The 17,593-nt window shown below is 68.2% G+C and overlaps 1 protein-coding gene across 3 annotated transcripts in view; it reads left to right on the forward strand.

Annotated features, from left to right (window-relative positions):
- CARD11 (caspase recruitment domain family member 11) overlaps positions 1 to 16,309 on the forward strand; it is a 74,990-nt gene extending 58,681 nt beyond the window's left edge. For 2 of the 3 annotated variants that reach the window (XM_079770808.1, XM_079770809.1), the window contains exons 13-25: positions 171 to 271; positions 1,036 to 1,088; positions 2,917 to 3,049; positions 3,338 to 3,539; positions 3,908 to 4,034; positions 5,976 to 6,216; positions 6,752 to 6,848; positions 7,187 to 7,282; positions 9,545 to 9,680; positions 10,654 to 10,833; positions 12,615 to 12,739; positions 14,150 to 14,265; positions 15,732 to 16,309. In XM_079770808.1, coding sequence (XP_079626934.1) covers positions 171 to 271; positions 1,036 to 1,088; positions 2,917 to 3,049; positions 3,338 to 3,539; positions 3,908 to 4,034; positions 5,976 to 6,216; positions 6,752 to 6,848; positions 7,187 to 7,282; positions 9,545 to 9,680; positions 10,654 to 10,833; positions 12,615 to 12,739; positions 14,150 to 14,265; positions 15,732 to 15,936 — 1,812 coding nt within the window. In that variant the 3' untranslated portion in view covers positions 15,937 to 16,309. The remainder of the gene's footprint in view (positions 1 to 170; positions 272 to 1,035; positions 1,089 to 2,916; positions 3,050 to 3,337; positions 3,540 to 3,907; positions 4,035 to 5,975; positions 6,217 to 6,751; positions 6,849 to 7,186; positions 7,283 to 9,544; positions 9,681 to 10,653; positions 10,834 to 12,614; positions 12,740 to 14,149; positions 14,266 to 15,731) is intronic. The other variant, XM_079770810.1, reaches the window with a different exon arrangement.
- Positions 16,310 to 17,593: the final 1,284 nt, after the last annotated feature.

Consider the following 17,593-nt stretch of genomic DNA (forward strand, 5'->3'; position numbering starts at 1 on the left):
TGCTGGTTCTCGCCCGAGGTCCCCCCTGAGACCAGCTGGCCGGCCCCCACACCCCCGTCGGAGGCGGGGCCGCGTCCCAGTGAACGTGGTCCCGGTGTATATGATACCGGTGCCCGCGGGCACGGGCGGTGGCTACCCGGCCCCGTAACCTGCTCCCTGCGCGTCTGAAGCAGCCCCACCGGAGCCGGTCCAGCATCATGTCCATCACCGCCGAGCCCCCGGGGAACGACTCCATCGTCAGGCGCTACAAGGAAGACGCGCCCCACCGGAGGTGGGTGACGGCCCGGTGCCCGCCGTGCCCTCTGCGCTGACCACCTTCCCACCCTCCGGCCCCTGGGAAGGGCAGCAGCGTGGGACCCATTTTGCAGATGGGGAGGCCGAGGCTCAGTGAAGGGGCGTGGCTTTCCCAGGCCGCCCGCCAGCGAGCAAATGGCCAAACCTGTGCCATGTCGCCCCACCGCACCCGAAGTCAGGGTCCTCTGCCCCGTGGCTCCAGGGTGTGGTCCCGTGCCAAAGAGCCAGAGACCCGTGCATGCCCCCGACTCCTCCCTCTCCCCCTTCCTCGCCTCGTGGAAGCCACAGGGTCCAGGAAGGACAATCCCTCAGAGACACAGCTGGGCGCACACGTCTCCAGCCAGCGGCAGGCCGGCGTGGCACGCTCCAGGCTGAGATTGTCGGGGCCGAGAGCACAGGTCGCGGGTGGGGCTGGACCCGTGGCTCCGGTCGTGCCCGGGGCCTGGCTTTGGGCCTCGATACTCCGTGGCAAGAAGCGCACGTGAACTTGGCTCCTAGGAGAAGGCTGACACCTTGATCCCTCCCCAGCGGAGCGCCTGCCTCATCCACCCCCTCAGCCCGCAGCCCTCCCTCCCGCTGACCCTCCTCTCTCATCCTCTCTCCATCCGTCCGGCCCTCTCAGAACCACGGTCTCAGGAAGCCAGGCCGCCCGTGAGGCTTCCCCCCCTCCCGCCCCGAGCTCCCGCACACCCAGCCCGGCGCCCACGCCCACCTGCCCTCCGCCCTCCTTGTGTCTTGCAGCGCCGTGGACGAGGACAACGACAGCGGCGGCTTCGACGCCTTAGACCTTGACGGTGGGTACCCGGCAGCTCTGAGCCTTTGCGGCGCCGCGCTGCCTGACACTGAGCGGGAGCAGGGCCCGCTGGGACGGAGCCCTGCACACAGTAGGTCCTCAGGAGCGAGGGGCTGGGGTGCTGCCCGCGCACAGATAGGCCTCTGCCCCGGTGGGCTGCTGGGCTGGAGGCGCCGGAGAGCCTGTCCTTTGGGGTTTTGTTTTGGGGTTGTTGTTTTTTTCTTTTAAATATATGTTTATTGATGTCAGAGAGGAAGAGAGAGGGGGAGAGAGAGAGAAACATCCATGATGAGAGAGAATCATTGCTCGGCTGCCTCCTGCACGCCCCCTACTGGGGATGGAGCCTGCAACCCGGGCCTGTGCCCTTGACCCCCTGGTCCATAGGTCGAAGCTCAACCACTGAGCACGCTGGCCGGGCCTGTCCTCTGTTCCGTGGGCAGTGGGGACACGGCTGCTGCATGCGGGCCGGAGCTCGGCCTGGGTCTTGAAGAGGGAACAGCTCTCGGGCTGTGGACGCCTGCCTCGCGTACCTGGTCCCGTCTGATGGATACCCGGCGGCTGGGCGGAAGCGCCTCTGTTCTCATTTTGCAGAATCAGATGCGGGCGCGGCGAGTGGACGGTGGCCGGCGGCAGGGCGACCGCCTAAGCGTCCATTTATTAAGCTGTTAACCAACCTGAACAAGACGAGGAGGAGTGGGGAGGGGGGCTGAGGCGGGGCGGCAATTACGGAGGCGTGGGGCCGGGAGCGTGGGGCGGCGAGGGCGCGTGGCATCCTAGACCCGCACCCTGGCCAGCTGTGCCGTGCGGGGCCCGGGAAGGGGCTCCGTCTCTGGGGGGAGAGCGTGTGCGGCCCCAGCCCCCACCCCCACCCCCACCCCCGACAGCTGGCGGCCTGCCTCCGCCCGCACCTGCTGAGCCCCGTGCCTCGCGGGCCTGGGCCATGTGCACGGGACTCGCACGCGTGTCCCTGAGTCCTTGCCGAGGCAGAGGTTGTGGTGGAGGGGACGGTGCAGAGTTCCACACCGGGAGCACCGGGCGGGCGGGCGGGAGCGGGCAGGAGGGTTTGGCCCCTGGAGATGGCTCTCTGGGCCGGCTCGAGCCCGCCCGCCCGCCCGCAGATAAAATGAAAGATTAGTGGCTCCGTAATTGGGAGCCATCAAGTGTTAAGAGAGGTTAGCCCCTAATGGAGGCTGGGAGCCAGGAGAGTCGGAGGAGTTTGGAGGGGACGCGGGAGAGCTCTGGGCAGCGGGCCAGGCGAGGCTGCAGCGTCGGGACAAATTCCCCTGCAGACCAGCCCGTGATCAGCCGAGCAGGGTCCGAGCAGGGTCCAGGAGCCTCTGCCGAGCCCTGCGGGCGGCCCCCCACCCCCGCCCCCGCCTGGCGCTCTGTCCTGCCGAGTGGGGGAGGGGGACAGCTTTGCAAGGTCTAGGCTTTGCCCTCCTGCCCCGCCCAGCCCCCCCCCCCCCCAGCCTCCTCGGCCCAGAGCTGGTCCAGGGTAGTGAGACCTCAGGTTGTCCCCAAACGAGCCCAATTCAGAACCAGAACCAGCAGCTGCGGCGGCGGCCGCCTTTTCCAGACACAGAATCGGGTCCTTAGGAACCAGCCGGCTGTGGGCTTCCTGCAAAGAGGGGCTCCTGGGTGGGGGGCCAGGCCGTCAGCATCGGGGTGCAGGGGCCTGGCTGAGGCTGCCCTTCTCACAGCTCCCTCACTCGGGCGGGGCGGGGGGGAGAAGGTCTCCCAGGAGCGGCCCAGAGCACCCCAACAGGTCCGGGGCCACCCTCTCTGCTCCGCCCCTGCTCCTGGGTCCTGAGGGCCCCGTCCCTTTGCAGACGACAGCCACGAGCGGTGCTCCTTCGGCCCCCCCTCCATCCACTCCTCCTCCTCCTCCCACCAGTCCGAGGGCGTGGACGCCTTCGACCTGGAGCAGGTCAACCTCATGTTCAGGAAGTTCTCGCTGGAAAGGTACTGTGGCCGCGGGAAGGGGCGCCGGGGCGGAGGCCACTCACCAGCTGGGACCCCCAGGAAGGGGACCGCCCGTGTCCCCCTGAACGCTGGAACCCGAGTCCCCCAATCAGGACCACTTCCCCGGACCCCATCAGGCCCAGGGGGCGGGCTTCCCGGGCCACGCAGCTGGGGGCGCCAGGAAGCAGGGCCGCTGTCTGCCCGGCACAGGAGGCGGGCGGAGCCTGGGTCTCAGGGCAGCAGTGTCCCCGCTGGTCACCGCGACCCCCTGTTCCGTTCCCTGCCCAGACCCTTCCGGCCGTCAGTCACGTCGGTGGGGCAGGTGCGGGGCCCCGGGCCCTCGGTGCAGCACGCCACGCTGAGCGGCGACAGCCTCACCTCCCAGCTCACCCTGCTCGGCGGCAACGCGCGCGGCAGCTTCGTGCACTCGGTCAAGCCGGGCTCGCAGGCCGAGAAGGCCGGGCTGCACGAGGGCCTGCAGCTGCTGCTGGTGAGCGCTGGGCCCGGGGCGGGGGCGGGGGGCGGGTTCTAGGGGGGCTGTCCCCGTGTCCCCATGTCCCCACCCCCACGCCTTGCATTCAGCTGGGCCCCCAGGCCAGGAGGGGCGGGAAGGTGGAGGGGTCCCCTCCTCGCTAGGAGCCCCGCTCCAGGCCCTTCCCCCGCCCCTCCTCACGGTGTTTCTGGAGCCTGTGCCGTGCGGGTGCACACCGGCCAGCACGTGTGGGGGAGGGGTAGACAGGAGGCGATGAGGCCATGGGGCGGGGTGCAGTGTGGGGGGACGCTCCCATTTCCTGGGAGCAGCCAGCCCTGGGCTCCGCCCGCGGCCCCGGCCCCGGAGGAACAGGGTCTGGTCTCCAGCTAGAAGGCTGCATCAAGGGCGAGCGGCAGAGCGTGCCCCTGGACGCCTGCACGAAGGAGGAGGCGCACTGGACCATCCAGCGGTGCAGCGGGCCCGTCACCCTGCACTACAAGGCCAACCAGGAAGGTGAGGCCCCGCCGGGTCTGGAAGAGGGAACGGGGAGGGGCACTGAGGTGGGTCACTCTCCTCGGCCACAGGACACCAGGCGGGCAGGGCCAGGGCGGCGTCCTCTCCTCGCTCGCGGTGTGGGGAGGAGGATCTGACGGGCGGGTGTGAGTGGCAGCAGGAGGGCGACGAAGGTGAGCACCACACACCTGCCTGGCGCACCTCGGGCGCCCACCCGGCTCCGGGCGCTGCAGGTCCAGCCACGAGCAGGGGCCGGAGGCCGCCGGGGCTCCCAGCGACGGAACTGGCCCTGCCCGGCCCGGCTCACCTTCCGGCCGGGCTGAAGCTGCTCCCTCTGCCGGGCTCCCAGCCCGGGGTTGGCGTGGGCGCTGCGGCGGCCACTCGGCGCGAGCAGGGCCGTGCCGCCACGTGGAGGGCCAGGCCTTTGCGCTGTGGCCGGGCCCAGGACAGCCAGGCCTCCCCCCTTCTGGTCCGGCCTCACTGGCCCCTCCTGGGCCAGGCCCCGGTGGGAGCGCCGAGCTCTGCCTTCCCGAGTCGCGCCCTCACCTCCGCGTTTCCCGCGTGATCATCTCTGCAGCTGGAGCTTATTTTTAACCACAGGCTCATGAATGTTTCAACAGCGCAGAAATAGCCGCTCTCCTCGCCGCCCTGCCGCCTCCCGCAGGCTTCCCGGCAGGGCCTGGCGGGGCCCCCCAGAGGTGGGCAGCGGGATAGCGCGGGCCTGGAACTCAGGGGAGGAAATCTTTCTCCGGGGGGGGGGCCGCTTATAGGGTCCCCTCCGGGCGGGGAGCTCAGAGAGCGACTGGCATCGACACGACCCGGCGGGTGGGGGGCCTGACCGGCGGCCCCCCACTTCCCCGTGAACACGTGCACACGCCTGCTGGCTCAGACGTCCCCGTGGGCCGTGTGGCCGTCTGACGAGCGATCTCTGGGCCTGGCTGTTAGGGGCGTGTGCGCGTCCGTGTTCCCGCGGCTCACTGCGCATGGGGCTGATTTGGGGCTGAAAGGACGGGCTTATGTCACAGGCACCCCCTGTGCGGCGTTGGCTGCATTTGTGCTTCACGCCCTGCCTCCTCCAAAGGGGTCTGAAGGACTCACACTGACCAGCAACGGTGTCGGAGGGGTGTAACCAGCGGGCGCCGTGGTCCCGCCCCTTCAGAAACCCACTCGGCAGCGTGTGCTCAGCAGATGCATAACCGGGGCCTGAGAACCCCACTTCTGTGACCGTGTCCAAGAGACACGAGCCCACGCGTCCACCAAAGAGACACACGAGGGTGCTCGTCACAGAGCTGCTCATAGCAGCCACGCACGGGGCAGCACCCATGTGCACGCAGGAGAAAGCCACGCCACGTGGAATAGTACACAGCGAGGGCACGGGTGCTACACGCAGCATCGATGGAGCTCACAGGCATAGCGTTGAGCAATAGAAGCAGACGGGGGGGGGGCCTGCTGTTGGCTGCACGCGTGTGCGGCGGGCACGCTGGCCTGTGGAGGTGGCAGTGGGGGGGGGGGGCTGGTCCCAGGAGGGGCATGGGCGGGAGGGCGGGGCGAGCGCTCTGAGTGGGGCTTGCCGCCGGGGTGTCCATCTGGGGAACCGTCAGGCTGAGTCCCGCGAAGCCGCTTTCGCTCGCTGTGTGCGAGTTGTGCGCTGACTAGAGGGCGGGTGGGGGTGATGAGACACGAGCACGTGAAGGGCGGGGAGGCGTGGAGGGCAGAGATCCCAGATGTGTTACATCTCGGCCCAAAACGTAGCTCTGAGCTTCTGGAAGCCACAACGAGGAGGGCACCCCGTGAATGACCCAGCCGCGTGCCCCGGGAGGACAGCGTTTCCGGGGCCAGTGCTCCGAGAGGAGTGCGGGCAGGTGGATGTGCCCCGGGGGGCGGCGGCGGCGGGAGGCCCGGCACCGCCTCAGCCGGCCGCGTCCCCTGCCCCCTGCCCAGGGTACCGGAAGCTGCTGAAGGACATGGAGGAGGGCCTGGTCACCTCGGGGGACTCCTTCTACGTCCGGCTGAACCTGAACATCTCCAGCCAGCTGGACGCCTGCTCCCTGTCCCTCAAGTGCGACGACGTGGTGCACGTGCGGGACACCATGTACCAGGACCGGCACGAGTGGCTGTGCGCGCGGGTAGACCCGTTCACGGACCACGACCTGGACCTGGGCACCATCCCCAGCTACAGCCGGTGAGGCGGGGCCTGGGGCGGGCGGCTCAGCCGAGGGGACACGCGGGCGCCTCTGCCGTGGAGCCGCGAGGCCCGTTCCGCCTCCCGGGCGCCTTCCTGCCTCGGCGGGTGCTGCTCTCTCCCCAGTCCCCGAGCGCCCGCTCTCGGTCCTCCTCCCACAGCTTCCCGCTCGGGCCGCGAGCCCTCGGTCCGTAATTACACAGCAGTAGCCAGTGGCCGCCAGGGGCTGAGCACCGGCCTCCCCCGGGCTGGGCGCACAGGCGTCCGTGAAGCGTCTGTGAACGCCAGCACCGCGGCCCAGGCATCCGGTGGGGCGGCCGCTGTAGACCTCGTTCACAGACGGGGACCCAAGGCTCCCAGCCGGGCGTGGCTGTGCCTCGGCGCCACTGGGAAGGCCTGGAGGCAGGATTCAGGCCACGGGCGAGCGCCCTGTCTCCCCCGGGTGCCCAGGCCTCAGAGCTCACAGCGCACGGCCCCCGCCCAGGGCTGGCCCTGCCTCGGCTCCGGCCCTGAGGCTCCCACCCCCCCTCCCCAGAGCCCAGCAGCTGCTCCTGGTCAAGCTGCAGCGGCTGATGCACCGGGGCAGCCGGGAGGAGGCCGACACCGCCCACCACACCCTCAGGGCCTTCCGGGTAGGTCCCCAGCACCTGCCGCTCCGGGCTCCTCCCCATCTGGAGGGATCGCAGCCGGGAGCGGAGAAGTCCACGGGGTGAAGGGTCCCGGGGGGACTTGGTTCTCGGGACAGCCCGCCCTGTGACCCAAGGCCTCTGAGCCAGGGCTCTCGTCACCATGGGAACGGGCCTCGGGCTTCTCTTGCCGTCTGAGCTGCCCCTGCCAGGACGCGGGTCCCTGGCTGGCACTTGCCCGTCCGCTCGGAGGGGGCTGGCGACACGCCTGTGTCTCGGTGGCGGTGGCGCTCGCGTGTCCTGCAGGGCACCGCGGGGCTGACGGGCGGGTAAACTGGTTCCAGAACACCCTGCAGCCCGAAGAGCCACTCCCCACCAGCGACCCCCGGGTCAGCCCCCGCCTCTCGAGAGCCAGTTTCCTGTTCGGCCAGCTCCTCCAGGTAAGGCCCCCAGGGCGCCCGCTGCTCTCCCATCCCCTCCCCGCCCTCTCCCGTCCCAGGGTCCCAGGGGCCTCACAGCGGCCGGTCGTAGGGGGCTCTGCACCGGCTGAAAGCAAACCGCTTTCATCAGAGGTTTGAGGAAGCTCGTGGCTAGAAGCTCACCTCCTGTTCAGCAGAAACAGACACCCCGAAGCCGCGTCAGGAAGGGGGTCCAACATCTGATCCCGAGGGCGGTGTGGTCCCTCGGCTGAGCGTCCTTCTCTGGGCATCCCGGCGGCCGGGGAGAGGGAAACCAGCAGGTTCTTCACCTCCCACCCAGCCGCTGAGACATTCCAGCTCTTTGGGCCCAAAACAACGTCCCCTCACACTTACTCCTCAAAGGACGTCCTTCCCACAGACCGTTGTCCAGGGAGCAGAGAGTAGGTAGTGGGGGATCACGTGAAATCAGAAGTGGTGTCACACGCAGACTGAGCAGGCCCATGTGGCCGTCGCCGCGGTCACGGGTGACAGAAGCTGAGGGAGCGCTGAGCTGGCCCTGCGGGGAGGGCGTGTGCAGGGGCTGCGCTGACGTGTCCCTCCGCCACTCTGTCCTGCTGTTGGGACACGGGAGACCCAGAGCCACGGGGAGCGGTGTGACCCCAAACCCAGGAGGATGCGGACGGGCAGCAGGGAGTGCCTGGCAGAGGGAGCAGGGACCCTGCTGGGCCTGAGGCATCCTGAGCGCAGGACCACGGCGCACACGTTACCGCCCACGTGTCAGCAAGCTGACTCCCGGGGCCACTTTACAGCAGAGCAGACAGGGATCCCAGCCGCCGACTTCCCTCCCGGCTCCCCGACTTCCCTCCCAGCCCCCCGACTTCCCTCCCGGCTCCCCCACTACCCTCCCGGCCCCCCAACTTCCCTCCCGGCTCCCCCACTTCCCTCCCGGCCCCCCAACTTCCCTCCCGGCCCCCCAACTTCACTCTCGGCTCCCCCACTTCCCTCCCGGCTCCCCCACTTCCCTCCCGGCTCCCCGACTTCCCTCCCGGCTCCCCCACTTCCCTCCCGGCCCCCCCACTTCCCTCCCGGCTCCCCCACTTCCCTCCCGGCCCCCCGACTTCCCTCCCGGCCCCCCCCACTTCCCTCCCGGCTCCCCCACTTCCCTCCCGGCTCCCCCACTTCCCTCCCGGCCCCCCGACTTCCCTCCCGGCTCCCCCACTTCCCTCCCGGCTCCCCCACTTCCCTCCCGGCCCCCCCACTTCCCTCCCGGCTCCCCCGACTTCCCTCCCGGCTCCCCCACTTCCCTCCCGGCCCCCCCACTTCCCTCCCGCCCCCCCGACTTCCCTCCCGGCTCCCCCACTTCCCTCCCGCCCCCCCGACTTCCCTCCCGGCTCCCCCACTTCCCTCCCGGCCCCCCGACTTCCCTCCCGGCTCCCCGATTTCCCTCCCGGCCCCCCCACTTCCCTCCCGCCCCCCCGACTTCCCTCCCGGCTCCCCCACTTCCCTCCCGGCTCCCCCACTTCCCTCCCGGCCCCCCCACTTCCCTCCCGGCTCCCCGATTTCCCTCCCAGCCCCCCGACTTCCCTCCCAGCCCCCCGACTTCCCTCCCGGCTCCTCCCAGCTCCCTGACTTCCCTCCCAGCCCCCCCACTTCCCTCCCAGCTCCCCAACTTCCCTCCCGGCTCCCCGACTTCCCTCCCGGCTCCCCCACTTCCCTCCCAACCCCCCGACTTCCCTCCCAACCCCCCCGACTTCCCTCCCGGCTCCCCCACTTCCCTCCCGGCAGAGGAGGGTGTGGAGAGACGCAGTGTCCAGGGGACATGGTAGGAGCCTGGGATCTGTGCCCGCCATGGGGCAGCCCTCTCCACCCCCCACACCTCACCCCTGAACTTGGGAGGGAGCAGGTCCTCCCGGGAGAGCCGAGGACAGCGAGGCAGGGGTGCGGAGAGCGGTGTCCCGGGAGGGGGGGCGGGGCTGTCCACAGCGGAGCTCCCAGCCAGGTCCTTCAGCGCTGCACCCCTGGCCCCACCGCCTGCCCTGCGGAGGCCACACATGGTCCCCGGGACTGCGGCCGGGGCCAGGAGAGAGAGGGCGCCTGTCCACTTTGTTACCTAACGACATCCACGCACGAGGGCCCCGGGCCCGCGGGGACCTCCTGTGCCCAGGGGAGGGGCAGCCCGGGCCAGCAGGCGGGGGCCTGGACACAGGTCTGCTGGGGCCGGGCTGAGAGCCCCGGGGCGGGCGGACGGAAAGCGGGTCAACATCGTGCGCCCCCTGCCCCCAGTTCGTCAGCCGGTCGGAGAACAAGTACAAGCGGATGAACAGCAACGAGCGCGTGCGCATCGTGCCCGGGAGCCCGCACGGGGGCCTGGCCCGGCCCTCCATGGACGCCACCAAGCTCTTGGCCGACAGGCAGGAAGGTACCGGCTGGCCCCCTTCCCCCAGGCCCGGCGGCTCAGGGTCTCCCTCCAATCGGGGTGCCTCCCCCGGAGGATCTGCCTGGAGGGGACACAGCCCCCAGGTGCATCCCGCCAAGCCCATCCCAGCGAGCCCGCTCCAGGGGGCTGGCGCCCGGACGCCGTGCTGGAGGAGCTGTTTGCTGGGAGCGGTCGCTGGCTGGCTCCAGGCCCCCATGCCGGCTCCTGCCGTGCATCAAGCCGGGGAAGGGCGCAGGCCCGGCCCCGGTGCAGGGCCTGCTGGTGGCAGAACAGGGCCTGGGGCTGGGGCTGCCGGGTCACACAGAGCACACGACCAGCCCTGGTTTCCGGAAGGCGGCTCCTCCACGCCCGCACGGGGTGGGAAGGCGGGCACGGGGCCGTGGCTCCTGCCTCTGTCCCTGCAGCCTCCAGGGCTCCTGCAGTGCGCCGAGCCCCTCCTGGCACCGGTCAGCCCTGCCCCTCGCGGGCTCCCGCCGTCCCCTGGCTCCCTGGCGTCCACCTTCTCTGCCCACGTGGGTCTGACTCCAGCCCCTCGCTGTCCAGCCCCTCGTCGGAGCAGCATCCCTGCCATTCACTCCAGGCCCCTCCTCAGCGCTCGGTGCTCGGTGCCGTCCGGAGGGAGAGTGTTTGTGTCGGCTCCTTGTGCCTTGTCTGCCTTCTGCCACCACAGCCCCCCTGGCATGGAGCGCCCAGAGGCAGGGCCGCGTGCCCGCTCACTGTCCTTGCCCAGCTCCAGCACAGGGCCTGGCCCACGGGTCACTTCGTAAGCTTTGCTGGTGGCCAGGGGCATCCTGGAGCCTGTGGGCTTGCCGTCGGCATTGTCTTCCAGACCCGGGCCCCGGGTCCATTCGCCCCTGAAAGGATCCGTGAGGCCAGAAGGCACCCAGGGCCTCGGTGCCCCCACCCGGGCCAGGGCGGCAGGAGTCCACAGCCAGCCCCTCTCTGTCCCTCCCAGAGCTGGACCCCGAGAGCGAGCTCAGCAAGAACTTCAGCCTGATCCCCTACAGCCTGGTGCGCGCCGTGCACTGCGAGCGCCGCCGGCCCGTGCTCTTCACGCCCACCATGCTGGCCAAGGCGCTGGTCCAGAAGCTGCTCAACTCGGGGGGCGCCATGGAGTTCACCATGTGCAAGCCAGGTGAGCCCCCACGGCCAGAGCCCCCTCACCTCTGCCCGGTCACGTCACCACAGCGGCTGAAGAAGCAGGAGGAGCCACGGAGTGGCCGGGTGTGGCTGGGAGGTCTGTGTGCCCACCAAGGTCTCACTTGGGGGCCCAGAGCCAGGGAGCAGGTCTTCCCTTCCCCACTTTACACTGAAGGTGGCAGGTGAATACGGGTTTCAGGGTCACCCAGGGGTCCCCACTGTGGGCCCTTATGTGGGAGACAAGCCACCCCATCACTGGGGACTTCTGCATCCTCGTGTGCCAGGGAGACAGTGATGGTGAGTGGGTGGACGGATGGACGGATGGATGGTAAATGGATGGGTGGGTGGGTGGATGGATGGATGAATGGATGGGTGGATGGATGGGTTGGTAAATGGATTGATAGGTGGATGGGTGGGTGGGTGGATGGGTTGGTAAGCGGATTGATAGGTGGATGGATAGATGGATAACGGATGGATGGGTGGTGGATGGATGGATGGGTTGGTAAGTGGATGGATGGGTTGGTAAGTGGATTGATAGGTGGATGGGTGGGTTGGTAAGCGGATTGATAGGTGGATAGATGGATAATGGATGGATGGGTGGTGGATGGATGATGGATGGGTTGGTAAGCGGATTGATAGGTGGATGGATAGATGGATAATGGATGGATGGGTGGTAGATGGATGGATGGGTTGGTAAGTTGATGGATGGGTTGGTAAGTGGATTGATAGGTGGATGGGTGGGTGGATGAATGGATGGATGGGTGGTGGATGGATGGGTTGGTAAGCGGATGGATGGATGGATGGATGGGTGATGGATGGATGGATGGATGGTGGATAGATGGATGGATGGATGGATGGATGGATGGATGGATGGGTTGGTAAGCGGATTGATAGGTGGATGGATAGATGAATAATGGATGGATGGGTGGTGGATGGGTGGATGGGTTGGTAAGCGGATGGATGGATGGATGGATGGGTGATGGATGGATGGATGGTGGATAGATGGATGGATGGATGGATGGATGGATGGATGGATGGGTTGGTAAGCGGATTGATAGGTGGATGGATAGATGAATAATGGATGGATGGGTGGTGGATGGGTTGGTAAGCGGATGGATGGGTTGGTAAGCGGATTGATAGGTGGATGGATAGATGAATAATGGATGGATGGGTGGTGGATGGGTGGATGGATTGGTAAGCAGATGGATGGGTTGGTAAGCGGATTGATAGGTGGATGGATAGATGAATAATGGATGGATGGGTGGTGGATGGGTTGGTAAGCGGATGGATGGGTTGGTAAGCGGATTGATAGGTGGATGGATAGATGAATAATGGATGGATGGGTGGTGGATGGGTGGATGGATTGGTAAGCGGATGGATGGGTTGGTAAGCGGATTGATAGGTGGATGGATAGATGAATAATGGATGGATGGGTAGTGGATGGATGGATGGTGGATAGATGGATGGATGGATGGATAGGTTGGTAAGTGGATTGATAGGTGGATGGGTGGGTGGATGGTGAGTAGAGCAGGAAACCCTTCATGATGATCAGCACTACAGCCGGTGCCTGAGCCGCGTTGTCCAGGGAAATTACTGCTGAGGAGCAGAACGCGTGTTTGCTCGCAGCTGTGCTGTGCGCTGGGGGAGGAGTTGCAGCCGTGCCCTCCGGAAGCCTCCGGTGGTGGGAGGCGGGTCATGTGCACGCGGCCAGGAGGGGGCCAGGACATGGGCCCACGCCGCCTCGCGCCGCCCTCAGGACTGGGCCTGTCTCCGCAGACGTCGTCACGAGAGACGAGTTCCTCAGAAAGCAGCGGTCGGAGACCATCATCTACTCCCGAGAGAAGAACCCCAACACCTTTGAGTGCATCGTCCCCGCCAACATCGAGGCTGTGGCGGCCAAGGTGAGGGGGGACGCGGGGGGCGTGGCCTGCCCGCTGACCACTGAGGCCACCTCGGCCGTGGCTGAGCACCGTGGGGCTGTGACAGGCTCCTCCCTCTCCCTTCCTCCCTCCACGCCTTGTCCCGGCTCTGATGTGCCCTCGTGTTTCGAAACTGCCTTCGGTTTCTGCTGCTTCCTGGGGTTCCGGTTCCCGCTGTTTTGGGGGGCGGGGGGGTGCTTGGCCGTGATAACAAGGGCCAGAGATAGAGAGTGTGTCGGGGTGGGGCCGGGGCCAGGAAGGGAAGCCATGGTGACAGGTGTGGTGCTGGCCGAACGAGGGCAAACGGAGCGCCAGGGGTCGTGGCAGCGGCGGGAACGGGTGTCGGCGCGCCCGGCAGCGTCCTCTGGAGCCGGCGCTGACCCTCACCGCCCTCGGCACCGAGCTCTCTCCCGGCCCAGGGCTTTGTGAAAGCGCAGCTCCCGACCTTGGGCATGACCTTGGGGGCGGCCAGGAGCTCGCATGTGCCGTCCAGCTGACGGTCACGCCCTACCCTCCCGGCCTAGGGCTCTGTGGCCCGAGTCTGGTCCGTGGCGGGTTCGGGATCCGCACAGTGGCGATGGGGGCGGGTGGGTCTGCAGGTTGGAGCGAGGCCGTGTGAGCTGAGGCAGCGAAGCCGTCAGGTCTGTGAGGCCGGCAGCAGCTGGGCGGGTGGGCGGGGAGCAGTGGGGAACCTGGGGGCGCCGGGCGTCATTTCTCCACCCCACGTGCGCGCTCCAGGGCGGTTCCGAGGGTGCAGTCCGCGCCGCCCGCCTGGGAGCACATGCGGTTTCCCACATTCACGTCCGCCTGGTGCAGGGTGGTTTGTTCTGGAAGCGACACCGCAGCCACGGGCTTGTCCCTTCAGAAAGGAGCTGGCGGCGCCGGGAGCCTGGTGGACACACCCCCCCACCCCCCGCTGCGGCGCTCCCCCAGCCTAGGACCAGGGACGCCTTTCAGGGTGCCCCTTGGACTTGGATTAAGACTCCCTCAGGCCGCCAGGGTCGCCTGGGCCCGGTGCCTTCTCCATGCACGGCCCCGAGGAGGTTGGGTTTCGCTGTTGATCATTCCCTGGTTCCGCCTTGGTTCCTCCCGTGGCACTCAGGGCTCTCAGCCTGGACTGCATCCCAGGCCCCGCCCCTCATCCCAGGCCCCGCCCCTCATCCCAGGCCCCGCCCCTGTGTCTCAGGCCACGCCTGCTCCAAGGCCACACCTCCACATCTCAGGCCACGCCCCTGTGTCTCAGGCCACGCCCCTGTGTCTCAGGCCACGCCTGCATCCCAGGCCCCGCCCCACATCCAAGGCCACGCCCATGTGTCTCAGGCCCCGCCCCAGGCCCCTCCCTGGCCGGGGGAGCAGGGTGGGCCGCTGATGCTGGCGGGGGCTGTGCTGCAGAACAAGCATTGCCTGCTGGAGGCGGGGATCGGCTGCACGCGAGACCTGATCAAGTCCAGGATCTACCCCATCGTGCTCTTCATCCGGGTGTCGGAGAAGAACATCAAGAGGTTCAGGTAGGGCTCCGAGACCCCCGGGCGCCCTAAAGCACCCCTCTCCGCCCGCCCCACCGCCAGGCCTCTGGGGCTCCCACCAAGAGCAGCCGGGGGCGGTCTGGCGGGAGGTGAGGCCAGGTCGGGGTGCAGTTTGTAAAAGGCTCGGCAGCAGGGTCTGAGGGGAGAGGAACCGGGATGACGCTGAGGTTTGGGCCCGGCGGGGACACGGCATCACCTCCAACCCCACCTCTCCTCGCACATGACCAAGACCGAGGCGAAGAGCTGAGGCCACTGCGCTCTGTCACCGGATGTTTGCGGGGTGCCTGTTGAGTGCCCGGACCTAGGGGGCCCCCGAGAGAGCAGATGAGACCAGTCCCCACCTGACCACTTCACACACACCAGGTGGCCCTCATCCAAAAGCAGACACCACAGCTCGCTGCGGGAAACGGGATGGAGGGCCCCCAAAATTAACATCCCCACCAGGGACCCCGCAGCCCCACTCCCGGTCACAGCAGGGCCGAGCAGGTGCTCACCCACCCACGTTCACGCGGCCAACCAAGTGCCCACGGATGGGCAGGGCCAGCGAGGCGGGGCCCATCATGCAGCGGGGTAGTCGTCAGCCTCTGGGGGGGGGGGCAGGGGGGGAGGAACCCTGTTTCTGTAAGGGCCGTGGGGTGTGTATCCCATCATTCCGGCCACACAGTCACCAGCTGACACAGGAGCCTGCTCCGTCTGGTTTAATCCCTCGCCCCTCACGCCTCGCAGGGCAGGGCCGAATGATCTCAGGGGCCTGTCCGTCCGGGGCCGATGGCCCCCTCCCCCCCCCCCCCGGCTTTCAGGGGCAGGGGACTCGGACACGTGAACCCTGGGTGGCCCTGAGGACACTGCTCGGAGGACGCACACTGTGTGACCTCAGCTACAGGGCCCTGGAGGAGGCACGTTCAGAGAGACAGCGAGTGGAGGGGCAGGGGCCGGGCGGGGCAGTGGGTGTCCAATGGGGCCAGACGCTCAGTTTGGGGAGATGGAAAGGTCTGGAGCTGGAGGTGGTGACGGTTGCACAGCCGTGTGAATAAACTTACCGCCGAGCTGTGCGCTGAAGTGACGATGGGAGGGTTATTTACGTGCACCTGGCCACCGTGGAGAAGTACAAAGAAAGGGTTTTTTAAGTCCCCACCTCCTGGGATTTCCTTACGAACAGAGTGAAAGGGCTCAGCACAGGGCGGGCGAGAGGCAGCAGCCGCTGGAGAAGCAGCGCAGGGAAGGGGCCGTCAGCGGGGTGGGGAGGGGTGGGGAGGGGTGGGGAGGGGCCGTCAGCAGGGTGGCGAAGGGTGGGAAGGCGTGGTCGGCGGGGTGGGGAGGGGTGGTCATCGGGGGGTGGGGGTAGGGTGGGGAGGGGTGGGGAGGGTGGGGAGGGGTGGGGGTGCCCCGAGGAGGGGTGGCCCCAGCGGGGCGGCTGGGCTGGACAGGGGTCGCACTGTCGTGCGCAGGAAGATGCTGCCGCGGCCGGACACGGAGGAGGAGTTCCTGCGCCTGTGCCGGCTGAAGGAGCGGGAGCTGGAGGCGCTGCCCTGCCTGTACGCCACGGTGGAGCCCGACACGTGGGGCAGCGTGGAGGAGCTGCTGCGCGTGGTCAAGGACAGGATCGGCGAGGAACAGCGCAGGACCGTGTGGGTGGACGAGGACCAGCTGTGAGCGCGCGGCCTCGGCGGGGTGTCGGCCCGCCCGGCAGGGCTCCGGGCGAGGGCAGAGGGCGTCGTGCGCCCAGAGCGCCCAGCCCGGGGCTTCTCCCGCCCGCCAGAGCCCTGGCCCCGAGCCCTTGGAGGGAGCAGAGCAGCTTGTCCCACAGGCTGTGCAGCCGAGGGGTTGGCCTGGCTGCCCAGAGGGGGGCAGAGCCCCAGGGGCACCGCCGGGAGGAGCCGCCGCAGCAGCAGGGGGCGTAACGGAGCAGGCGTGCGGCCTGGATGCGGGCGCGGCCCGGGCACCGCTGCGCGGCCGGGCACTCGGACGCGTTCCCAGCAGGACCCCGGCGGGCGGAGCCGTGTGGCTCTTGTTTTTCTTGCATTAAAATGTCTCCATTTCCTTGGTTTCCGGCATCCTTTCCTCACGGTCTGCAGGGCTCTCAGCTCCTGCCACCTTCCCGACGGCAGCCTCGGCCGCGAGGGTCAGGCTCACGTCGTGGCGGGTTTGCCCAGGATGATCGTGGGGGCGGGGGCGCGGGTCTCCTCTCCCGGACCACGGCAGCCGCTCACGCCCAGGTGCCCCCTGAGCAGGCCCTGGGCTCCGCCTCACCAGCTACGGTGGGGGTGGGGGTGGGGGTGAGGGTGGGGGTGGGGGTGGGGGTGGGGGTGGGGGTGGGGTGGGGGTGGGGGTGGGGGTGGGGTGGGGAGGAGAGCAGGAGGGGCCTCCAGCCCTGGCACCGTGCCCGCATGCTGCCCCAGAGCCGCCGCCCTGCTGGCCTTCCTGCCGGGTCTGTCTGGTCGGCGTCCCTCTCCCACCCGGCTTCCCAGATGTGACCTTGGCAGCGCGGCCCAGGTCGGCCAGGATGCTAGGGCTGCTCGCTGGGGAGACGGGCCCAGCACCTGCCCGGCCCCTCTTACCACCCAGGACGTTCTGCGGGGCCCCAGGAACTTCCCAAAGCCTCGCCCTGAGCTCCGAGGGCCCGCGGAGGCGAGGGCTCCGCGCCCGCTGGGGCCGACCCTGGCTTCACCCTGGCTTCGTCCTTCCCATTTCAAACCCCAAGAGCCCAAGCTGACAGCAGGGAGTGCCCCCAGCGGCCTCCCTCTCGCCCCCGCCCCCAGGCCAGCGGGCCAGTCCCGGCCGGCACCTCCCGGACCAGCTGCAGGGACGGGCCTCAGAGAGCGAGGCTTCGTGGAAGGCGGGGGGTTCACCTTCGGTTTTAACTGGAATTGTGTGTCCATTTGTAATAGGTAAGACCCGCCCAGAGTTGAAAAGCCACACGTTGTAAAAGACCACCACCTCTGCCACCTCCCCGTCCCCGTCCCCGTCCCCATCCCCCGGACACAGGAAGCCGGCTTGTGATGTCACCACGCTCTTCCGTGCCTCGCTTCTCTTTTCTTTTTATTGATGTCAGAGGGAGAGGGAGAGGGAGAGAGAGACATCAGTGATGAGAGAGAATCATCGATCGGCTGCCTCCTGCACGCCCCCACGGGGGGTCGGGCCTGTGACCCGGGCATGTGCCCCGACCGGAATGGAACCGCGACCTCCTGGTTCATAGGTCGACGCTCAACCCCGGAGCCGCGCCGGCCGGGCTGCACTTTGCTGCTGCTTCGCCTGAAGCGTGTACCCTGGGCCTCTCCATGTCCCCGCAGGCTGTCCCGCTGAGGGAAGT

The sequence above is a fragment of the Cnephaeus nilssonii genome, assembly GCF_951640355.1.
Source record: "Cnephaeus nilssonii genome assembly, chromosome: 5".
NCBI lineage: Eukaryota > Metazoa > Chordata > Mammalia > Chiroptera > Vespertilionidae > Cnephaeus > Cnephaeus nilssonii.